At 39.5% G+C, this 22677-nt stretch overlaps 4 protein-coding genes across 7 annotated transcripts; 3 read left to right on the top strand and 1 right to left on the bottom strand.

Annotated features, from left to right (window-relative positions):
• Nucleotides 1–8816: 8816 nt before the first annotated feature.
• LOC122034951 (40S ribosomal protein S8-like) lies at nucleotides 8817–11325 on the top strand. Its single transcript, XM_042594310.1, has 5 exons — nucleotides 8817–8917; nucleotides 9001–9073; nucleotides 9364–9700; nucleotides 10794–10966; nucleotides 11060–11325. The coding sequence occupies exons 1-5, from the start codon at nucleotides 8914–8916 to the stop codon at nucleotides 11139–11141; spliced, it is 669 nt and encodes a 222-aa protein (XP_042450244.1). The 5' UTR covers nucleotides 8817–8913; the 3' UTR covers nucleotides 11142–11325.
• Nucleotides 11326–13281: 1956 nt separating this feature from the next.
• LOC122034187 lies at nucleotides 13282–16705 on the top strand. Of its 4 annotated transcripts, none has more exons than XM_042593318.1 (2): nucleotides 13282–13473; nucleotides 15671–16705. In XM_042593318.1, the coding sequence occupies exons 1-2, from the start codon at nucleotides 13357–13359 to the stop codon at nucleotides 16514–16516; spliced, it is 963 nt and encodes a 320-aa protein (XP_042449252.1). In that variant the 5' UTR covers nucleotides 13282–13356; the 3' UTR covers nucleotides 16517–16705. The 4 variants fall into 4 exon arrangements, with proteins under 4 accessions (XP_042449252.1, XP_042449251.1, XP_042449254.1 ...); XM_042593317.1 differs by having other exon boundaries at nucleotides 13283–13473; nucleotides 15668–16705; XM_042593320.1 differs by lacking the exon at nucleotides 13282–13473 and adding an exon at nucleotides 13496–13709.
• Nucleotides 16706–16895: 190 nt separating this feature from the next.
• On the bottom strand, nucleotides 16896–19334 carry LOC122034185 (adenosylhomocysteinase-like). The gene is made up of 3 exons (XM_042593316.1): nucleotides 18360–19334; nucleotides 17493–18029; nucleotides 16896–17402 (listed from the first exon to the last, which is right to left on the bottom strand). Exons 1-3 carry the CDS (start codon nucleotides 19068–19070, stop codon nucleotides 17193–17195), a joined length of 1458 nt encoding a protein of 485 aa, XP_042449250.1. The 5' UTR covers nucleotides 19071–19334; the 3' UTR covers nucleotides 16896–17192.
• Nucleotides 19335–19454: 120 nt separating this feature from the next.
• LOC122034188 lies at nucleotides 19455–22270 on the top strand. The gene is made up of 4 exons (XM_042593322.1): nucleotides 19455–19716; nucleotides 19814–19927; nucleotides 21027–21131; nucleotides 21813–22270. Exons 1-4 carry the CDS (start codon nucleotides 19455–19457, stop codon nucleotides 22067–22069), a joined length of 738 nt encoding a protein of 245 aa, XP_042449256.1. The 3' UTR covers nucleotides 22070–22270.
• Nucleotides 22271–22677: the final 407 nt, after the last annotated feature.

Here is a 22677-nt window from a genome sequence, read left to right as displayed (position 1 = left end):
AGGACGAAGATCCGAGAGGCTCAGGCTGGTGATCAGCATTGTCAGTTCATTGGCAGTCAGATAGCTTCCGGGCAGCAGACCGAGTTTACACGAGACGAGGGGGGTGTTATATACTTCCGAGGCAGATTATGCGTACCTCAGTCTCATCCGGTCTTACAGGAGCTACTTCAGGAGGCACACCGCTCTCGATTTGCGATCCATCCAGGCGGGACCCGTATGTATCGAGACTTGAGACGTTCCTACTGGTGGAACGGTATGAAGAAAGACATCGCGGATTTCCTAGCTAGATGTCTTGTCTGTCAGCAGGTGAAAGCTGAGCATCAGAGACCTGCAGGATTACTTCAGTGGATTCCTATTCCTGAGTGGAAGTGGGATCACATTACCATGGACTTTGTGGTAGGATTGCCGAGGACACGACGAGGCCATGACGCGATTTGGGTAATCGTTGATCGATTAACCAAATCCGCGCATTTCTTAGCGATCCGGAGGACTGATCCCCTGGATCGATTGGCAGATCTATATTGTCGGGAGATCATCAGACTACATGGTGTTCCGTTGAGTATCATTTCGGATAGAGATCCACGGTTTACGTCTCGTTTCTGGCAGAGTCTGCAGCAGGCCTTGGGCACACAGCTCCGACTTAGTACAGCTTTTCATCCACAGACAGATGGACAGTCAGAGCGGACTATTCAGACTCTTGAGGACTTGCTGAGATCATGTGTTATGGATTTTGGAGGCAGTTGGGAGGACCATCTGCCGTTAGTAGAGTTTGCTTACAACAACAGCATTCATTCGGCTATTCAGATGGCACCGTTTGAGGCATTGTATGGTAGACCTTGTCGGACACCTGTCCTCTGGGATGAGGTTGGAGAGGCCCAGTTGTTGGGACCTCAGAGAGTTCAGCAGGATGCAGAGTTGGTCCGTACTATCAGACGGAGGATGTCAGAGGCGCAGGATCGCCAGAAGAGCTACGCTGATCGGAGACGCAGACCACTAGAGTTCTCCGTTGGTGACCATGTATTTCTACGGGTTTCACCCACGAAGGGGTGAAGAGATTTGGCATCAGAGGTAAGCTAGCTCCGCGGTACATTGGTCCTTTCGAGATCTTGGAGAGGATCGGAGCAGTAGCTTACCGACTGGCACTACCACCGTCCCTGTCAGGCGTACACGATGTATTTCATGTATCCATGCTGAGGAGATACGTGCCCGACCCGACGCATGTGCTGGCAGATATTCCAATTCCAGTTCAGCCTGACATTACCTATGAGGAGGTTCCGGTACGGATTCTCGACCGGAAGGAGCGTCAGTTGCGGAACAAGACTATCCGGCTGGTTAAAGTCGGATGGCAGCATCATTCGGACGAGGAGGCTACTTGGGAGCTCAAGGATACGATCCGAGCTCGATATCCCCATCTTTTCACTTGAGGTATGTGAGTTTATTTACCGTTCAGCATTAATTATTATTATCTGTTATTAGTACTTGCTGATGGTAGATACTGAAATTTGGGGACCAAATTTTTATTAGTGGGGGAGAATGTAAAATACCGAAAATAGGTGAATATTAATACGGAAAATTTTCAGAATTTTTGGAAATTTTTCGGGAATTTTTCGGAGCTCGTACGGACGAGTTAACGGGGATAAAAACGAGGTCCGGAAAAGCCTGTTTAGGCTACCCGATTTAAGCGAGGAAAAGATTATATTTATATATCCTTTTCCTTTTTATTTTCTTTATTTCTTTTTGTTTTCTGTTGTCGCTGAACCCGAGCCATTTCCCCGCCGCATCTCTTCCCCAACTTTCCCGACGCCGATTCCTCTCGCGTCGAAGCCCTAACCGCCGGCCACTCGGCGGTTCCCTTCCCTCCTCTCCTCTCCCACGCGTGCATAAACCCTCAGACCAAGGGAGAAGCCGACACTTTCTCCTCTTTGTGCCTGTGCCCGTGCGAAAGCTTCAGCCGAACCATCTCCGGCCTGTGCCCTAGCCGCCGGCGACGCACGGAGTAGCGCCGCAAACCCCCGGTGCCCTAGAGCCGATCACCGTGCATCACCCTTTCTTCCTCTGCCCTGGTGTGAGTTCACTGCCGATTTTCTGTGCCGACACCAGAGCCTAGCGCCGACGCCGCCACCCGGTTCCTCTTCTTCCTGTGCCTGAACCCTAGCACTAACATTGCCGACCAGCTAGCCACAAGAACTCGCCGGCAGGAAGAACCAGCACCCCCATTTCTGTCTCTGCCCTAGATTGCCGGAATTCAGAGGATTAGGTACGTCTTCGGTTGGCAGCAGCAACTCAAGTTTTGGGGTTCCTTTCTGTGCCCTAATTCAACTGCATGATTTTTCTTTCAGCAGATCACAGTGCCCTAGTTGGGTGTACTGCCGCCGCTGTTTCTCTGCACAGTGCCGCCGTCGTTTGCCCTATTGCCGTCAGCCGAACCCTAGATCGTTGCTTGCTCACCTGGGCCTAGTTCCCTACTGCAGAAGCCTTTAACCCGTGCCCTAGCAGTGAGGTCACTTGTTCTAATTCCAGTAGCAACCATCTTTTGTAGTTGGATCCAATTTAGAAGTTCTTAAATTGGGTTAGAATTTAGTTTGGCAAATTGTGGTATGATAGAATTAGCTAAACTAGACCTTATGTTTGATATACAGGACCTTGACGCGAGACGAGCATCTCGGAGTCGGAATTGGACCTTTCTATTTTCGGAGGCGGGTACTTTGACTTATGTCTTTTGATATACATGATAAAGTGTTTAACATATAGCAAGAATTGTGTTTCTATTTGATTCGGTTGGTCACTACATGATCTGTTACATGTTGTTTGTTTATTTATTATGCACTGCATGTTATTATTTATCTGACCATACATGCTTTCGGTAGTGACCCAACCATATGATACATCATGTCCAGGACCTAGGGTTTATTTGATACCCTATCTGTTTGTGTACCTTTCGTCCGATACATTGACTTGTGGTACACCTTTTATTTATGTATGGATCTTGCTATGCTATTCATGAGATTGTCATGCTTAGTATCATGCATCATGTTTGCATGCTGTGCGATTGTCGGCTCCACTATGGTTGAGCCCATCGCCAGTTACATGTACTGCACACACCACCACCACCCATGGATTAGTGGTATCAGAGCAGGTATACGATACTTGCTGTGTGTTCTGGATTTATACGATCTTTGTTTTCGTATTATGGATACTTTGAATAATCTGATATCAGTTTATTGGGTATTAGCGCGCCAAAGTTTGGCGATATTTATTTGATTTCCGTGTGTTGGATTTTCGGGATTTATCTGATACCAATTCATTGGTATCAGAGCAGGGTGTGAAACCTGCGTTTGGTATTTTGGACATTTTTATACTAGCCCTAGTTGCGAGACAGATTAGTCTGGGCAGTTATTTTGGGTTGCACGGATTTTCCGTTTCGATTTTGTTATGGATTTCCGTTATTGATTTATATGGATTTCCAGTCGTTGGCCCCCCATCTGCACGTAGAGCCAGTTCTCTACTAGTTCGTTATTTGTTTTTATTTGGCCTTTTTCTATATCAGACTTTGTTTTTAGTATTGTCTTTGGATTTTTCCTATGGATATTGTATGGGTGATACTTTTTGATGGATTTTTGATATGATATTGGATTTCATTCTACTACGTGCCTGCCTGGACAACAGAAGAGGTGAGTTCGTTGGATTTGAGCTTTACGAGTGTAGTGGAATAGGGTGGATTTCGAGTCAGAGTCCTATTGTTATTGATTCCTATTATTAACTGCGTGGTTGTGACAGCCAGAGGCTGAATATCTTTATAAACTGCGTGGTGTTTGTTTTAATTTGTGTTATTATTCCAGCCGCATGTGGCTGAGGTATATAGTGCTTGTAGAAAAGTTTCAGATTGTCCGCCGTACAAGGGAGATGCTGCCGAAATTTCTTCGGACAGAGACTCCTCCGGGGCGTGACATTAAAAACTATAAAAGGAAAGATTTAATTCTAAAACTCTTTTAAATCATGAGGATGGTTACAAAAAAGGAAAGTTTTATCAAAAATTAAAATCTTTCTTTTGACTACAAAATAAGGAAAGATATAAAACCTTTCACTTAATCTTTTGTAGAAAGCTATAAAGGGAAAGATTTAAATTTTAAACTCTCTTTTAAAACCATAGCTTCCACATAAGAAAGATTTTAAAAAATAAAATCCTTTTTAATTTAATGTGGTCGGCCACACCAAGCTTGGGTTCAAGCTAGGGTCGGCCACCTAATGAAACCAACTCACCTTCGTTTAGTCGGCCCTAGCTTGGGCTCCAAGCTAGGCTTGGCCGGCCACCTTAAGGTGGATAAGAAGGTGGGTATGGGTGGGTATAATACTTTATAAATAAGAGGCTACGATAGGGACCGAGAGGAGGAATTGATTTTGGTCTCCCAATGAAATTAAGCTTCCCGTATTCGCCCCGAACACCCAACTTAATCTCATCAATAATAATAATCATACCACTAAATAATTATTATTGAACTACCGCACTAATCCCAAATTACATTTTGGGCTCCTTCTTATCATGAGTGTGTTAGTTTCCTTGTGTTTAAGATATAGAATATCCACTAATTAAATGAGTTACTGACAACTCACTTAATTAATATCTAGCTCCAAGAGTAGTATCACTCAACGTTATCGTCATGTCAGACTAAGTCCACCTGCAGGGTTTACATGACAATCCTTATGAACTCCTCTTGGGGGACATCATCAACCTAGATTACTAGGACACAGTTTCCTTCTATAATTAACAACACACACTATAAATAATATCATTTCCCAACTTATTGGGTCTATTGATTTATCGAACTAAATCGCACCCTTTGATAAGGCAAAGAAATAAATATTAGATATATGTGATTGTTATTATATTAGGATTAAGAGCACACACTTCCATAATAATAAAGGTCTTGCTCTTTTATGCAGTCAGTATAAAAAGAACTTACCTTAAATGGTCCAGCTCAATACACTCTGAGTGTACTAGTGTAATTTTATAGTTAAGATAAACTAATACCAAATTACACTATGACTATTCCAATGGTTTGTTCCTTTCCATCTTAATCGTGAGCTACTGTTTATAATTTATAAGGAATTGATAACATGATCTTCTGTGTGTGACACCACACACGATGTTATCTATAATATAAATTAATTGAACAACTACACTTAGCATATAAATGTAGACATTTGATCAATGTGATTCTTTATTTCAAAAATAAATGTTTACAAAAAGCTAGGCTTTTAGTATACACTCAAATACAATGTTGATCACGAGAAGACAAAGACCCTGATGACACAGATGAACCTGCGCAGCAAAAATAGGAACTAGGAAGAAAAAGCTTTAGTTACTGGGCCAGGGAGGGAGTCTTTGGTACAAACACTCCAATTCTCAAGTTAGAACAGTAGCACCGATGAAAAGGGTAGAAGAAGATAAACAGTAGTGTTGTAGTATAGATGAACAGTGTTAAACATATTAGCTTGAGTATGCCTATGTAAGCGTACTTGGCCAATGGAGATGACCCACTTTTTATACTGACCCTCAAAACCTCCGAAATAATGAGGCATCAGAGAATGTCTGATGTCAAAATATGTCGGGTGATGGAGTATGTACAGTAGTCTTCCTCTAGGTAGAGGAAGGTTTCATTGCGTGTATATGCCAGAATAAGGGAGTATTCTCTGGTGAGTAGCTGCCATTCTTTGACAAGTTGCTATAATTCCTTGACAACGTTGTTCCCTAGAGGAGATCAGATCGGCTCTAGGACCAGGTGGATGTAACTAGGAGTCGCGCCCAGGAAAGATGAAGAACTGAGTCTAGAAGTCCGACCGACTCTGGGGCCGAGAGGATGTATGCTGAGAGAGTTGCACAGGAGGTGGGGAGCTAAGTCCTGAAGATCCGACCGACTCTTGGTTTGATCAGTTGTATGTTGAGAGACTTACTCATGTGAAGAGTAAAGAGTCCTGAGTGGGGCACTGAGTCCCGTAGATCTGGTTAGCTCTAAGGCTGCCCGGGTTTATGCTAGGAGTTCTGCTCATATGAAGAGTGAAGAATGCTGAGTGAGGCACTAAGTCTCATAGATCCGGCTGGCTCTAGGGCCACCCGGGTTTATGCTAGGAGTTCTTCACGTATGAAGATTAAGAGTGTTGAGTGGCACACTAAGTCCTGTAGATCCGGACAACTCTAGGGTTGTCCAAATTTATGCTGGGAGTTCTGCTCATATGAAGAGTGAAGAGTGTTGAGTGGGGCACCGAGTCCCGTAGATCTGGCAGGCTCTAGGGTCGCTCAGATTTATGCTGAGAGTTCTACTCATATGAAGAGTGAAGGATGAAGACATAACAAAAAAAATAATGATTTAAGGACAAAAATTTGGGACGAATATTTTTCGTCCCAAAATCGAAATAAGTTTGATGATGAAAACAAAATTCGACCCAAATTAGCAACGAAATCTGCAACAAAATATTTTTCGTTGCAAATTCCCAATGAAAACTATTTTCGTCGCATAATTCATCCCAGATTTTGAAACAAATCCAGAATTCATCCCAAAATCTAGGACGAATCAAGAATTCGTCCCAGATTAAAAAATTTTTAAAAATATTTAAAAAATTATAATGGGTGAATCCATGATCGTCCCTAATTCTAGGATGAATCCTGGATTCATCCCCAATTCTAGAATGAATTCTGGATTCATCCCACAATCGAATTTTTTTTAAAAAAAATAATAATAATCAAAAGCCTTAAATATGGACCTAGAGACATCGGAATTTCATAAAACAAGTTTCTATGTGTTCGTATCATTCTCCTGATCGTAAAAATGTCCTCATCCATAATTTTGACCTAATATTTTGAGTGTGGTGATTTTTTAATTCGAATTTGACATAATTCAGGTTAAAAAATTGTCACACTCAATAAATTAGGTCAAAATTATAAATGAGGACACTTTTATGATCAGGAGAACTATATGAACACATAGAAACTTATTTCATAGAATTCCGTTATCTCTAGATCCATATTTGAGTCTTCCAATTTTATTTATCTTTTTTTAAAATTTTTTATATTCTGAGACAAATCTAGGATTCCTCCCCGATTTCGGGACGAATTCATGATTCGTCCTAGATTTTTGGGACGAATCCCATGGTTTCGTCTCCAATTCTGGGACGAATTCTGGATTCGTCCCAGAATTATTTTTTTTTTTAAAAAAAAGAAAAATAATCGGAAGCCTTAAATATGAACCTAAAGACATCGGAATTTCATGAAACAAGTTTCTATGTGTTCATATCATTCTCTTGATCGTAAAAATATCCTCATCCATAATTTTGATCTAATATTTTGAGTATGGTGATTTTTATCTCGAATTTGATGTAATTCGGGTTAAAAAATTACCACACTCAATAAATTAGGTCAAAATTATAAATAAAGACATTTTTATGATCAAGAGAATGATATGAACATATAGAAACTTGTTTCGTAGAATTCTGTTATCTCTAGATCCATATTTGAGCCTTCCAATTTTATTTATCTTTTTTTTTTATTTTTTATATTTTGGGACAAATCTAGGATTCGTCCCAGATTTCGGGACGAATCCAGGATTCGTCCTAGATTTTTGGGATGAATCCTGGATTCGTCCCAGAATTGATTTTTTTTTTAAAAAAAATAACTGGAAGCCTTAAATATGGACCTAGAGATATCGAAATTTCATGAAATAAGTTTCTATGTGTTCGTATCATTCTTTTGATCGTAAAAATGTCCTCATCCATAATTTTGACCTAATATTTTGAGTATGGTGATTTTTTAACCTGAATTTGATGTAATTCGGGTTAAAAAATTACCACACTCAACAAATTAGGTCAAAATTATAAATAAGAATATTTTTATGATTAGGAGAACGATATGAACACATAAAAACTTGTTTCATAGAATTCTGTTATCTTTAGATCTATATTTGAGCCTTCCAATTTTATTTATTTATTTTTTTTAAATTTATATATTCTGGGATGAATCCTAGATTTGTCCTAGATTTCAGGACGAACCCAGGATTCGTCCCACTCTAGAGTGTTGAGTGGGGCACTGAGTCTCGTAAATCTGGTCGGTTCTAGGGTTGCTCGGATTTATGTTGAGGGTTTTGCTCATATGAAGAGTGAATAATATAATACTGAGTGGGGCATTGAATCCCATAGATCCGACAGGTTCTAGGGCCGCCCGAGATTATGTTAGGAGTTATGCTCATAAGATAGCCCATAGGATATGAGGAGTTGCGTCCCGTGGCTCCGGTCGGATTTAGGTCTGCATGGGTTTATACTGGGGGCCTTACTCCTAAGAGGAGGTAGTTCATCTGAATACATGTATATTTACGATCATCATATCGTTTTGACTTTAACTATCATCTCATCTTAACTATCGATCCTATATTATGTTTAGGACCACTCTCAAACCATCGTATCATTGTACCTTGAAAATTTAATCCCAAAAATCAATTAAATACTACTTGGCAACTCGTCCAATACACACAGATAAAAAAATTATACACTTAACAGCGATTAACTGTCGATCAAGTTAGCTAGGGCACCGTGTTAGAACTATGTACTCTTAAATTTAGTCAGACTTTTAATATATGAATTACCTGATATAATAATAATAATAATAATAATAATAATTATTATTATTATTATTATTATTATTATTATTGAACCGTCTACGTATTTGATCACAACACTTAGACAAGATTGGGTTAATGACTCATGGACTCTTAACGGGCTTTCGTCAGGTGCATGGCCCGGTGAAATAGGGTTAGAGATCGGAGCGTTATATAATGATTTGTGGGAGTGCAGGCGAGAAGACGGCCAAGTGCTCAGAAGAGGCGGGGAGCGAAGTGTTAGACAGCATTTCTCTACTCCTCTGCCAGGATGGGTATGGATCCGGAGCTCTAGATCTATGATGCTTGTTGTTTAGCTGCTTCCATGCTGGCGCTGATGGCGCGATTTTGCTCGCAGGTATCTCACGGGACTCCATGCACAAGAGGCGCGCTACCGGAGGTAAAAAGAAGGCCTGGAGGAAGAAGAGAAAGTAAGCATCTTGTCATGGGAAACCTCTTTCTTTTGTTTTAATTCTTCCAGTTGGGTATTCGGATCTGTTGTTGTTCTTGATTTCCTATGAACTTATTTAAAATCAGATTTTGAAAAAAAAAATCATATTTGATGATTTATTTTACCTTCGATCTGCTTTATTTCGCTTTTGAATTTCTTATCCTGGATACAGGTAAATCATAAATGCTCTGTTTATGATCTTCTCACAAAAAGAATTTCTGCTTTATCTTGGATCACGAATTTTATTTTATTTTTTTATACTGTTAAAAGGTATGAGTTGGGAAGGCAACCTGCAAACACAAAACTTTCCAGCAACAAGACTGTGAGAAGGGTAAGAGTCCGAGGAGGCAATGTAAAATGGAGGGCTCTCAGGTTGGATACTGGGAATTATTCATGGGGAAGTGAGGCCGTAACACGCAAGACCCGTATCCTTGATGTGGTCTATAATGCTTCAAACAACGAGCTTGTGAGGACACAAACCCTTGTTAAGAGTGCGATTGTCCAGGTGGATGCAGCCCCCTTCAAGGCGTGGTATCTCCAGCATTATGGGGTTGAACTTGGAAAGAAGAAGAAGTCTGCCTCAGCTACCAAGAAAGAGACAACTGAGGTAGATTTTTTGTTCTCTCCTTTTCTCTTTAATCAGCATTCCCACATGGAACTTCGTGTAAATGTTCTATCCTGTTTTAGTAAATGGATATGAAAACATTGTAGTTGCAAACTTTATGCACGCATACAATTATGATTTATTTGCTCGATTGAGTTTGCTTGTTTTGTTGATTTATCATTGAAATGCCCCAAGTTTGACATAAATTGGTACTTTTGATGTTACAAACTTAGGTTTAAGGATTAAAATATACTCTGCAAAATAAGAGATAGGATTTCTTTTCTATGTTTACCCTTAAGACAAGCTATTCTATTCATGGTTTTTAGGCGCATGGAAATGAATGTTAATATAATGTTTTCTATGCTATGCATCATCCAACAGATCATAGTAAAATCTTAAACAAAAGTGTCTTATTTAAATCTTACACTATACCCCTTCAGCATTCTCATTTAATTACTAGTTTAATTATCCTGATGCTTTGCATTACTCTGTTATGCATTTCAAGTGGTTCCTACTGTTTGTAAATTTGTCAGCACATTTCGTTGCATACATTGGCCGCATATTTCGAAAATGATTTGTTTGTTTATGCAGTTGTTTCTTTTCATTGTTATGAACTTGTATGGTTTAATTAGTAAAAAAGTTATAGTTCTTTCGATCTGATGGTTTGTCACCTAATGTTAGGTCTTGTTGTGGTATTGCTTTGTTCTATTTGATTGATTTATGTATTTCAAAAATATTAATTTTATTTTTGTGATACCTAGAATTTATCATCACATGCCTATACCTATGCTATATCATAACTCAGTAGTGGAACTCCATCTTGACTCCTTTGTTTTTCAATGTGAAGTTTTATTTGATTTGTCTGATTGTCTTGTCTGTCAATATAGCTGAAAACAGTTCTTTCACTTGTGTAAGAAAAAGATGATCTGTGAATCTCAAATGTACTTTATATAAACTTGTTGTCTCTTCCGCTCAGTATATCTTGAGCATGTTTGATTTAAGCATCCATCTCGATTAGCTTCTTAGCCAAACCATACACATAAATTTCAGACTATTCCTGGTGCTTCTTATTGTGTAAACTATTGATGTCTGATAGGGGCAAGAGGGTGAACCTACTGCAGAAGTAAAGAAGAGCAGCCATGTACTGAGGAAGTTGGAAAAGAGGCAGCAGGATCGGAAACTTGATTCTCACATTGAGGATCAATTTGGTACCGGAAGGCTGTTGGCCGCCATCTCCTCTCGCCCTGGCCAGTGTGGTAGAGCTGATGGGTAAGCAAAATTCTATCAAATTTAATCTGCCTCTGTCGATATTCCTTCTCTACTACATACTAATTTTGGCATGTTGCTATGTTCAATACTCAGCTACATATTAGAAGGAAAGGAGCTCGAGTTCTACATGAAGAAGATCCAGAAGAAAAAGGGCAAGGGAGCAGGAGCTGCATGAGTAATTAGCGTTCGGTTCTTTGTTTTCTCTAGCTGATTTCAAATAGCTCTAGTTGAGTCCTTATTCTTCTCAATCCTTTGAGATTGAGATTTATTTGCTTGTGAAAGTTTTGAACATTGGACGGTCATGGCGACTTTGATAACATTAATCTCTTTTCCTATTCAAATCCTTTGTTTTCCTTTTAGCTGAGTATCTTTGCCATCTTATATACTCGATGAGGCCTGTTATCTTGATTAGTTTCTAGGAGTGTAAATGAATCAAGCTGCTCATGAGTTATTCAAATAAAAATTCGTTTGAGTCTATTTAATGAGGTTTGTTAAGATAAATGAACTAAACTCAAGTTTCACAATATTCAATTTTTGTGTAGATGTTTGTTAGTAAGTTCATGAATGAATTTTTAAATGAAAAATAATAATTTTGATATTAAATTTATAGATTTTATATTTTATTTATAAAAATATAGATAAATATATAATTTATTTTTTTAATAAATATTTAAATTTATAAGTTATATTTATTAAGCTCATTTAGGTTTAATTATAAATGAACGAAATTTAAATATTCAAGGGTTATCTTATTTTTAAAAATCAAGTCACGGGTTTAAATCTTGGAAATAATTTTTTACAAAAAGTAAGGTAAGACTGCGTACAATAGATCCTTTCTCAGGACCTTGCATGACGGGAGCTTCGTGCACCAGGCTGCCTTGTTTAAAAATTAGGTCATACTAAGGATGTAAATGAACCAAGTCGCTCATGAGCTATTCGAAACTCAATTCAATAAAAGTTCATTTAGTGAGACTCGTTAAAATAAATAAACAAGCTCAAGTTTCACAATACTCGGTTCGTTCGCTTGTGAATATGTTCGTTAGTAAGTTTATGAATAAATTTTTAAATGAAAAGAAATTAATAATTTTGATATTAAATTTATAGATTTTATACTATACTTATGAGAAATATTTTAATATATTAAATTTATTTATTAGAAGAAAATTATAAATTTTAATAAGAATATTATAATTTTCTCTAAATATATAATTTAGTTTTATGATTATTTAAATTTATAATTTATATTTATTAAATTCGTTTAGGTTCGATAAAAGTTCAAATAAACTCGTGAACCATGAATATATTCGTTAAATAAAAATCAAGTTCGGTTTGATTGTAAACGAGTAACTCAGACATTCAAAAATTTGACTTGACTCGGTTAGATCATACCCCTAGATCATACCAACTAACTTTATTACAAATTAATGCTTTTCTAATTTTAAAAATAAAATCAAAACTAAATTAAATTATAAAATATTAATTCAAATCAAGCCAGATTAAATTGAAATTTTAATTCAGCTCGGTAATGTTTTTTTCTCTCCTTTGTTTTGAACTACAGTAGGTTGGAGTAGTCTCGGGATTAGGTTCAGTGTCTTGCTCTTGTAAAGGATAATTATGTTTCAGATCTCTTGCGATCGATTATAAGGTAATTCTATAATTTATTTTTGTTCAAAAAACTTAGATAGGATAGTAAAGAGCATTCTTGTGCCAGGGTAATTATGTTTTAAATCTCGTGCGATCAGTTATATGTTAATTCTGTAATTTATCTTTTTTTCCTATAATTTAGGTAGAATAATGGTGTTAAAAAGTAAATATGTTCGTTCCAGTGCCCCCGTTAATCCGTCTCAGGATCAACACAAAAGAGATAAATCATGGGTAGTTACTAACTTTTAGATTAGTGACTAACATATAAGAGAGATATTTACTTCGATTTTACCAAGATTCGAACTTTAGATTTTATAAAGTATTGTAGAATAGTGAGGAGAGTGGTGGTTGTAAAATGAAAAAAATCTAATCAGATGTAAAATTTATAATTTAAAAATGGTAGTAAAATTTTAAATTTGTTTTTTTATTAAAATGATATAATACGGGATAGTAATTAATGATGTAAAAAAAATTGTAAATAATAATAAATTTTTATATTTTTATATGGTACTAAGATGACGTATTAGAAATTTAAAAAAAAAATTGAACTCCAAGAGTTGGAAATATGGAATATTAAAAAAAAATCGATTGGTGGGGTCTTTTCCAAAAAGTCAACAAATAAGCTCGTACCTAAACAGGATCAATCTATAAAGGGTTCGGTTCCCCTGCCTTTGTTCTTCCCTTCGCGTTCCCGTTGCCTCCTTCGGCGGCCTTTCTCCTCGGTTTCACCGTCGCTTCCTGCTTCTATGGACTGCACTAGTTCTTCCCCTTCCATTTGGGGGCGACAATCGGTCTACGTGGATCACTTCTACCGCGTTGCCGATCCGCTTTCATCTCCCGATTTTGGTGTCGAATTAGGGTTGGTTGGTCTCTTCCTCTTTATTGGTTTCTTGCCTAATTCTTCTACTTTCCGTCCTTGTCGATTCTTCTAATGTCCGTTGGATCGATGCTTGACTGTCTATTTCGATTTTTTCCCTCTCTCATATTTTTATTACTCAATAATCTGTTGTCTCAACGGTTCTTGTTGTTTGGATGAAATGGACTTGCATCTTTATTTTGCAAGTTTTACTCAAAGATGGTTCATTTTTGTATAATTATGGTAAATAGATTTCTACTGATATTCTCTTATAACGATTATTGACCTTGTTTGTTATGGTGGTATCTTTGATTTCTTTCTCTCTTTTTGAGAAAATTATATGATTTAAGAGAATTAACTTTCTCCTTAGATACTACACAAATTTGAGATAATTTAAGGTACTAGTTCAGATTGTTTTGGCATGACTACTGATTACAACAAACCTTTGAATATGACATATATGTTAAACCAAGATGTAAAGATAAATGAATTAGCATAGTGATAGAGAAGTGTTCAAAAATCTTTTAAAGATAATAAAAAAATCATTTTGCAATTAGGGGAGAGCTCACCTCGATTTGTTAAAATAATTAAATAATGTCATTGTCAATATGAGATATGTTTCTTCTGTTTTGTATCCCTTAACAGTCAATATAATCTAATCTTGGAAGCGCCTCAACCTTGAAAGAGATACTTTATTTTATTTGCATCCTAATAAATGCTTTTCAACTACATATGGAATTAAAAAATATTTTTTTTTAAAAAAAAAGTGGGGGTGAAATGACCTCACTGAACAAAAGACCTGGCTGTCAAGATGATATCTGAACTTCAGATTTTGGTCTGTACATTTTTTCATGGGAATGTTTTATATGAAGTTGGTTGAATCTAGATCTAGATAGGGTTTAATTTTTAGATATAACTAGGGTCCTAGTGACTTGATCCAAAAGTGTTGAATTCACTTGGTTATGATAAGTGTCAATAAATGAACAGTAGGTTGTAACTTTTGGATTATAGGTTGCAAATAAGTCAAGTTTCTGATAAATAGTAATCTCTAGCCATTGTTATTTTTTGTTAATTTTATGTTTGATACTAAAAAGAATTCTTCTATCAAGGAATTTATAGTTCCCTTAGTTTTCTTAAAGGCAGCACTAGACCATCTGCCAGTGTAGACTCATAGAAGTAGCATTCGGTGATGGCTTAGATCTGTTACAGACCATTAAATTGCTATGAATATGTAGGAAACTATGTGAAAATAGGACTTTTTAGTGATGGATGCAATGAACTTAGATGATTCTTAGATGAATAATGTTACGTTGTACCATATATATAATTCAATATTGGTTTTGTAGGGTTGTAAATGAACTGAACGTTTGTGAACAAGATTGGTGTTCAACATGATAAGAGCTTGTTTATATTCATTCAATACATTCAAGATCAATCAAATGAACAAGATTGAATAACTTGTTAAACTAAACAAACAAGCTTGAACATATATTTGTTCAGCTCGTTTCTTGAAAAGTGTTCGTGAAAAGTGTTCGTGAATAATGTTCATGAATAATGTCCGTGAACAATATTTGTGAACCATGTTCATAAAAAAAAACTCTTATCAACATGCTAAATAAATTTAAAAAAAAGCTTCAAGATGAACAAACAAATTTGTATTATCAAGCTCAATAACCAATCAAACAAGCTTAAAATGTTAAAATTTCAAATAATCAAACAAGTTTGAATTGAGTTTGATAACATTTCAACGATCCAAGCTCAAGTCAAGTTTGAACCAAGCTCAAGCTTATAAAAGAAAAACCAAACCAAGCTTGAACAATCATTTCAACAGCTTGGATATTTTAGGCTCGGCATAGCTATCTTATCAAATAAGCTTGAACACCATAAAGTTGGGCTCGGCTTGGCTCATAACAACCCTCTGTTTTGCATGAAATTTGAACATATAGGCTATTTTTTGCTAAATTTAAGAAAACAGTAGCCATACTTGGCAAGCTGATTTCACTGTTTTATTAGAAGTATGATCCGTTAGAAGACACTTTGTCCAGCATTTAGAATCATGGAATGTTGATAATCCTGGTAACATTTTGTTTTCCGTTGTTTAACAAAATGCAAACATTTTAATTTTATAGTAATCACTTATTCAACATTTGGAATCTTCTCATCAAAAAGTTCCTCATCGCATTGACATCTTTGGAATGCAGCAGGATGAAGCGGTGGCATTGCCCACGGAGCTGGGCGAGACGTCCCATCCCTCCACCGGCTGCAGTCGGTGGGAGGAGCTGCTCCCCGATGTGCTGGCCAATATCTTCCACTTCCTAATCATGGATGATGTCATCATCGCCTCCCGCGTCTGCCGTGCCTGGCAGACCGCTGCCTGCATGGAGCTCTTCCTCTCAAGAGGCACCCTCGACCTCCGCCCTCTTGACCATCTCCGAGGCTCCTCCAAGCAGCAGTACGCCATGCTCCTCTCCATTGTCCTCTCCCGCACAGCCTCCTGTGATTGCTGGAAGATCTTCATCGCGCCGACTTACGTCGCAATGCCGGACTCCTTCTTAGTGGACTTCGCACGCCGGACTCCCCGGCTTCGCGCGGTCTCCCTACCGTTGCGGTCCGCCTTCCCCCTCGACACCTTGGCTGCCCTGTTGCCGCACTGGAGCCAATTGGCGTGCTTTCGCGCGCTGATTCACCGGACGGCCACTGCGATCGCGTTGAGAGACCTTGGCCTCATGTGCAAGAACATACGGGCGCTGAATCTGCTGACGAGGATTGGTGCGGAGGAGGCCGCTGCCATGGTACAGAACTTCCCTGGCCTGTGGTTGCTGCAGATGGCACGGTGCGTGGTGACGGTGGAGGCGCTGGTGTTGATCTTGGACGGGTGCAAGCAGCTAAAGAAATTGGACATCCGTCACTCCAAGTTCGTCGACGAGATGGACATCGGCATGAATCTGATGCACGATGTGATCAAGAAGGGCTCCAGCTTGCAGTGGTTCCTCTACTGCAAGGATCCAGGTTCGTGTTCCGAATGCTGGACCGAGAGCTTTCTGTTTTAGAAGTGAAAGGGAAGTAGGGGATAGATATTTTCTGAACTGCTGCCTGGAATCACCGCAAACAATGGCTTTTTTGGTAAAACTAATTAAGAAATATATTATTATGTAGGTATGTAATGTACAGTTTGTCTTGTTTTGTTTGGTTTTGTATTTTGATTGATCTTTTCTATATGATTTCAGTCTTTTTTTATAGACATGCATTTCATTTTGACTTCCTGATGCTAAACGATTAGCACATAGAGAGAAGAGATGATTTATCAAGCAAGTCCATCGTAATTAGTTCATATAGTTTTTATCAATTTACTGGAATGATAATTTTGTTATAATTTTATATATTACATGATAGATTGGCGTACGAAATAATTTGTTGAAAGTCATGAACTATATGAAAATTTTAACAATGAGTCCTATAAAAAAGATTTGAGAGAAGTGTCTTGCAACTGATGTAGTAGAGCCAGAGACAATTGCTTCCCTGGCAATTACATTGTTTCCATCCTGATTATTCCTAAGCATGAACTCATCGCTCATGAATTCAAAACGAACCAATATCCTTAGGTAACTCAGCAAAAAATTGCAAACCAAACAATAAGCAAGCTAAACAAACAAATTCATTCCGTGGATCCCCTGGCCACGCCCAGTAGTTTTTGCTGTTTCTTCTAGTATCTTGCATTAGCATATCCTAATACCTGTAATGAGCAGGCTTGTAAGGTCCCCCCACCGGAACACTGATGTACTCAGCTTGTGATGGAGTGAGTTTGGTGAGCTTGGCTCCCAACTTGCCGAGGTGAAGAGCTGCCACTTTCTCATCCAGATGCTTAGGCAGCACATATACTTTCTTCTCGTACTTCCCTGTCTTTTTCTCCTTCCACAACTCGAGCTGTGCTATCACCTGCCAATATTATTAATATTGTTTCAATATACATAAGCTGTAAGAGAGGTATTTAAAGCAGGAAATGCAGGTATGAGTTGATAGCAATACCTGGTTGGTGAAGGAGCAGGACATTACGAAGCTGGGGTGGCCTGTGGCACAACCAAGGTTCATAAGGCGCCCCTCGGCGAGAACTATGATACCGGTTTTTGTATCAGGGAACACCCAGCGATCGGTCTGGGGCTTGATGGTGATGCGCTTGACGCCAGGGTAAGTCTCCAGCCCGTGCATGTCGATCTCATTGTCGAAGTGGCCAATGTTACAGACAATGGCATTGTTCTTCATCTTCCTCATGTGGCCGACCATGATGATGTCCTTGTTTCCGGTGGTGGTCACGAAGATATCAGCCTCAGAAAGAACATCCTCTAAAGTGCGAACGGGAATGCCCTCCATTAGGGCCTGAAGAGCACAGATGGGGTCAATCTCAGTGACGACGACCTGAGCACCGGCTTGTTTGAGAGCAGCAGCGCAGCCCTTACCGACATCCCCGTAGCCACATACCACCGCGACCTTGCCGGCAATCATAACATCGGTAGCCCTCATCAGGCCATCAGGGAGAGAGTGACGGCATCCGTATAGATTGTCGAACTGTTAACATGAGTGAAAGACGGAAATTTAGGATCCAATTTCTCCAAATAACCGATGACTAGTTATGAGAATGGAGAAGAAAGAGGCGAGCTATTAAAATATTGGCAACAAGCGAACAAGGTATAAGATTTCCTATCTCGAAAGCGAAATCCGAATTGAATAAAGTTAAGTATCAGATCGAAATAAGAAACAACAAATTTAGTTTTAAGGAAAAATCTGATAAAACGGATCTAGATCAAGAACAAAAAAAAAAAAAAACAATGCAGATCTGACTTGAAAAGCACAAAACATCAAGAAAGCCCTGTATATTTTTAGGTCTAGAAAAGTCACCTTGCTCTTGGTGACGGAATCGTTCACATTGATGGCGGGGAAGAGAAGGGTGCCGCTATCTTGCATCTGGTAGAGCCGCTTAACACCAGTGGTGGTCTCCTCCGACACGCCCACAAGCCGCTCCTTCATTCGGCGGTACTTCTTGGGGTCGGTCTTGAGCCAATCGCGGATGATCCCGAACACGATCTGGAGCTCGGTGTTGTCGGTGGAGGCTGGATCGGGGAGCTTGCCCGATTTCTCGTACTCCTCTTCGGCCTTGACGCCCTCGTGGATGAGGAGCGTGGCGTCGCCGCCATCGTCGACAATGAGATCAGGACCGCCGTCGGCGCCCCAGTCGAGGCAGCGCTCGGTGCACCACCAGTACTCGGCGAGAGTCTCTCCCTTCCAGGCGAATACCGCGGCGGAGTCGCGTGCGATAGCGGCCGCGGCGTGGTCCTGGGTGGAGAAGATGTTGCAGGAGCACCAGCGGACCTCGGCGCCGAGCGAGGTGAGGGTCTCGATGAGGACAGCGGTCTGGATGGTCATATGGAGGGAGCCAGAGATGCGGGCGCCGGCGAAGGGCTTGGCAGCTCCGTACTCGGTGCGGCAAGCCATGAGGCCGGGCATCTCCACCTCGGCGAGCTCGATCTCGAGGCGGCCGAAGTCAGCCTGGGAGAGGTCCTTCACCTTGTACTCGCGGCCCGACGACGTCTTCTCCACGATCAAAGCCATTTTACTTGCTTCAGCGAAGGAAGGCAGAAGAAGAGTGTGCACAAAGATGGCAAACGAGACCTTCGTGGTTATATAGATGACTTCGGAGGAATTGGACGGTGGAGATGATGCGGAGTTGGATTCAGCGCAGAATGTGACGCCGGATTTGCCGGTGGAGTTGACGATAATGGACCAGTCCCGTCCGCTGCGATTGTTAACCGTAAGTGAATGATGTGAAACTTACCAAACATGTGTTGGGCAGTCGCGCAACGCCGACTCTCTTCTTCCTCCCTCTCCAGTCTCCACTGCCTTCGTCTTCATTATCCTCCATCGCCAGCAAGCCCACGGTGGGCCGACCATTGTAGTCCGTGATGGATCAAGCCCACGGCCCGCAAAGTCGTTTATATGTCACGCACCGTGATGGGCCTTCAAAACCCGGAATCAGAAAAGAGTTACCTGGCCGTATCGGGCTGTTATAGGCGTCCGAACTGGAAACCGTTCGCCACAGTGATCGTGCCCGCATCAGGTCTTTGTGCTGACCTTCTGAGTTCTCCGTTCTCCGGCGCGATGTCCGAGATATCGTCGGAGGGGGCGTCCACGGGCGCCTCCGACAGTAGATCCTCGGAAGGCTGGAAGCAGCGCATCATCGTTTCCACCCTACTCGCTGGTTTCCCCCTCTTCCCTTTCCTTTGGAACTGACGACATAGTTATTCCCTTCCCTTCCCTATCAATGATTCGATGCGAGCCGATTCGATTGATTTCAGGGGTCGTCGGTGGAGGAGCTGGTTTGATCTCGAAGCACGGGAAAACTCTTGGCGTCGGTGTCACCGCAGCCTCCGTAGCGGCCAATTTTGCCATCGCCACGGGATGCTACTGCAGTAATTATTTCGACCTTATGTATTGTTATTTATTTGGAAAATTTTGGTGGGAAATGGAATAAAATAGATACAACTTAGTTCCTAGTCGATCAACTATGCCGGACAATGTTATTGAAGATTTTTGTCTCGCTTAGTTGTTAGATTAATTATTCATCAATTCCTACCACTGAATCGCCAAGTTCTCTGAACATCCAGTGGAGAAACTTTGTATAAAAAGTTTGCCTCCCAACTTGTACGAGATATGGAATAGGTAGCATTCAAGGCTCCAAGAATTATCAATATTGATTGAAATCTTAGCAATAGAAAGTAGTAGCATTTTATGGAATCAATGAAGAGAGAATTACAATTTAAAGCTCTGATGTTAGAGACAGTACGGATTCATGAGGTTGGAAAAAGAAAAGTATAAGAGGTGCAGATATGGACGAGTAACAGTTGGGGAAAACTTCATTGTGCCCTTTCTTCCTGTTACTCATCACTTTTTCCTTTCTTCTCATGTTTGTCTTTGTCATTTGGACTTTTTCTCTCCCTGCTTCTTCGTCCCTTTCTGAGTTCCTTAACCTCCATTTGTAGATTGATTTCTCTCACTGCTTATCGTTGGAGAAGAAACCCTTTGCATAATTTGGTTTTATGCCTCACTAAACCTCATATCTACAATTTGAAGATTAGCACCTTCCTTCCAACTCTCTGAATCCCATATCAATGAATGTAATAAGAGAGGGCATTAAAATAATTAATTGCCTTCTATGTCGTGAGAAATGTACAAGTGAAACCGTATCAAGCATTGCCGATGGTACAAGCTATAGCATAAGAAAAAAAAACAAAATATCTTGAAAAGGGATGCAACAGTTAAAGAGATTTACGTACAAAGGATAAACTTGAACTTTGCAATGGATGTATATAATAGCATATGGGATGCATTTAACAATAGAAGACTTTGTGCTCTAGGACTATGGTATGGTCTTTTGCTTCACAGTTTTTTAACTCTGTACTGATGCCCACCAATTAAATTGACACTAGCTTCATTACCTGCTTTTATCTTGCACTGATTTTTTGGTGGTGTATGCTTATTTCCATAAACATAACACAATGGATTATTCAGGTGCACGTGAAATTGCACGTGATGCTCGGGCTTCAAACCCTGATGATCTTATGAATTCAATAGTGGGAGGATTAGCAAGTGGAGCAATTCTTGGAAGATTGCAAGGTAGTCTGTTTTGGTCATCTTTCTTTCTTTCCTTTGGGAATATGAACTTGCATTAACTCATCAAAGATCAAAAGTTTATGCTGAAAAATCTGGGCTTAAAAGAATCCAAGTCAATGAATAGGAGGGCAGTTTTCATTAAAAGGAACTGATCAAGATTTGCCATTCAGTCGTTTTCTCTCACTTGTATTAACATGCAGGTTTTTCTTTCATTTTTATCTAAATCTTTGCCACATGCACAAGCCGAACTATTTTTTGTCAAAATTTGGCAGTTAAAACCCATATGAATCTTTTTTTTCACCTTTTTTACTTTAAAAAACATAAAGCTGGATATCATTCGATAAATGCATCTTGCTGCATGTAGAAAGGATTTTCCGAGTGTTTTCCCTCTTCTTTTTTACTCATATTTGTCTATTTAATGGATATCACTGTTATCACCATAAGACAAGTATCTAGCTTCTCCATTCAGGTCTTTGTTGAGCTCATGTGCCCTTGTATAGAAATTGCTAATCATACTAAATTATTTGTTTCTCTTGAAGTTTGTTTGCCCAGTAAAAATGGATGTAGGCTAGATCCATAACCATTGTCACTTTCAGGAAAGACTCTTCTACGACAACATATTCAACTTCAATAGTCTACCTCATTCAGCAAATATTCTTACACTGCTCAATTCAAACATTGCAGGTGGCCAACTCGGAGCAGCTAAATATGCTATCCTTTTCGCAGCTGCTGGAACAGCTGTAGACTTTACTACGATACAGCTGAGGCCTTACTTTCAGAGTTTCATCTCCAGTGTCAGAGACAGGAAGTCTAACTGGAGTCTGCCAGAGTGGTCTCCAATCCAAATACTAGATGAAGAAGCTCTTGCCGCTAAGCGTGCACGAGAAGAGCAGCAATTTGCTCAGAGAAGACTTGGCGAATTTAGAAAAGAAGAATCTTAAGTTAGAGACTTGCTGTAGCGTTGCTCATTCTGTAATTTTCTCAATATCTCTTTTCTAGCAGTGATCTGCAAATATCGGTCATGGTTCCAAGATAACTGCACTTGTTGAATCAAAAATTAAACATACCTCCAGATCAGGTAATCTTTTGTGATGTGTGAGGGACTGAGAATAAGAAAATATTTAAATTACTTTGTTCTTTTAGCTCCCTCTAGCTGACCATCAAGTTTGTTACATTGCTTACGTAGTGACATTGCTTTAGCTTCACTGGAGTTGTGGGCTGTAATGCATTACGAAAAAGAATGGATTTGAGTTACAGACAGATTGATACTACTGGGGCTCATCAGTTCAGATTTTCATCGTTGGAGACATGTAATTTGGGCTCCTATGAAGTTCGAAAACAAAAAATATAATGAAAACTAGGAAACAAAACAAACAACGTCAATATTAAATATAATGTTTCGCATTCATGCCTTTGGTTTTGTATCATTAATGATTAAATACAACTTTCTGTTTTGGATGTCAATGTCGATATATACTTCAATTTTTAAAGCAGCAAATGCAATTTTCTCAAATTTTAATATGAGGGTCGAATGAGTATATTTTCCTGG

This window comes from Zingiber officinale, chromosome 11B (assembly GCF_018446385.1).
Source record: "Zingiber officinale cultivar Zhangliang chromosome 11B, Zo_v1.1, whole genome shotgun sequence".
NCBI lineage: Eukaryota > Viridiplantae > Streptophyta > Magnoliopsida > Zingiberales > Zingiberaceae > Zingiber > Zingiber officinale.
This window is presented reverse-complemented; position numbering and strand designations above follow the sequence as displayed.

Bases quoted from the DNA above. Each gene is read 5' to 3' on its own strand.
- LOC122034188 (XM_042593322.1), top strand. From the start codon at position 19,455: ATGTCACGCACCGTGATGGGCCTTCAAAACCCGGAATCAGAAAAGAGT. The intron at 19,717-19,813 runs GTTTCCCCCTCT...GATTGATTTCAG, and splicing joins CGTTTCCACCCTACTCGCTG to GGGTCGTCGGTGGAGGAGCT. The intron at 21,132-21,812 runs GTAGTCTGTTTT...CAAACATTGCAG, and splicing joins AATTCTTGGAAGATTGCAAG to GTGGCCAACTCGGAGCAGCT.
- LOC122034185 (XM_042593316.1), bottom strand. From the start codon at position 19,070: ATGGCTTTGATCGTGGAGAAGACGTCGTCGGGCCGCGAGTACAAGGTG. The intron at 18,030-18,359 runs GTGACTTTTCTA...TCATGTTAACAG, and splicing joins ATTCCGTCACCAAGAGCAAG to TTCGACAATCTATACGGATG. The intron at 17,403-17,492 runs GTATTGCTATCA...TAATATTGGCAG, and splicing joins CCTGCTCCTTCACCAACCAG to GTGATAGCACAGCTCGAGTT.
- LOC122034187 (XM_042593317.1), top strand. From the start codon at position 13,357: ATGGACTGCACTAGTTCTTCCCCTTCCATTTGGGGGCGACAATCGGTC. The intron at 13,474-15,667 runs GTTGGTCTCTTC...TTTGGAATGCAG, and splicing joins TTGGTGTCGAATTAGGGTTG to CAGGATGAAGCGGTGGCATT.
- LOC122034951 (XM_042594310.1), top strand. The intron at 9,074-9,363 runs GTAAGCATCTTG...TACTGTTAAAAG, and splicing joins GCCTGGAGGAAGAAGAGAAA to GTATGAGTTGGGAAGGCAAC. The intron at 9,701-10,793 runs GTAGATTTTTTG...GATGTCTGATAG, and splicing joins CCAAGAAAGAGACAACTGAG to GGGCAAGAGGGTGAACCTAC.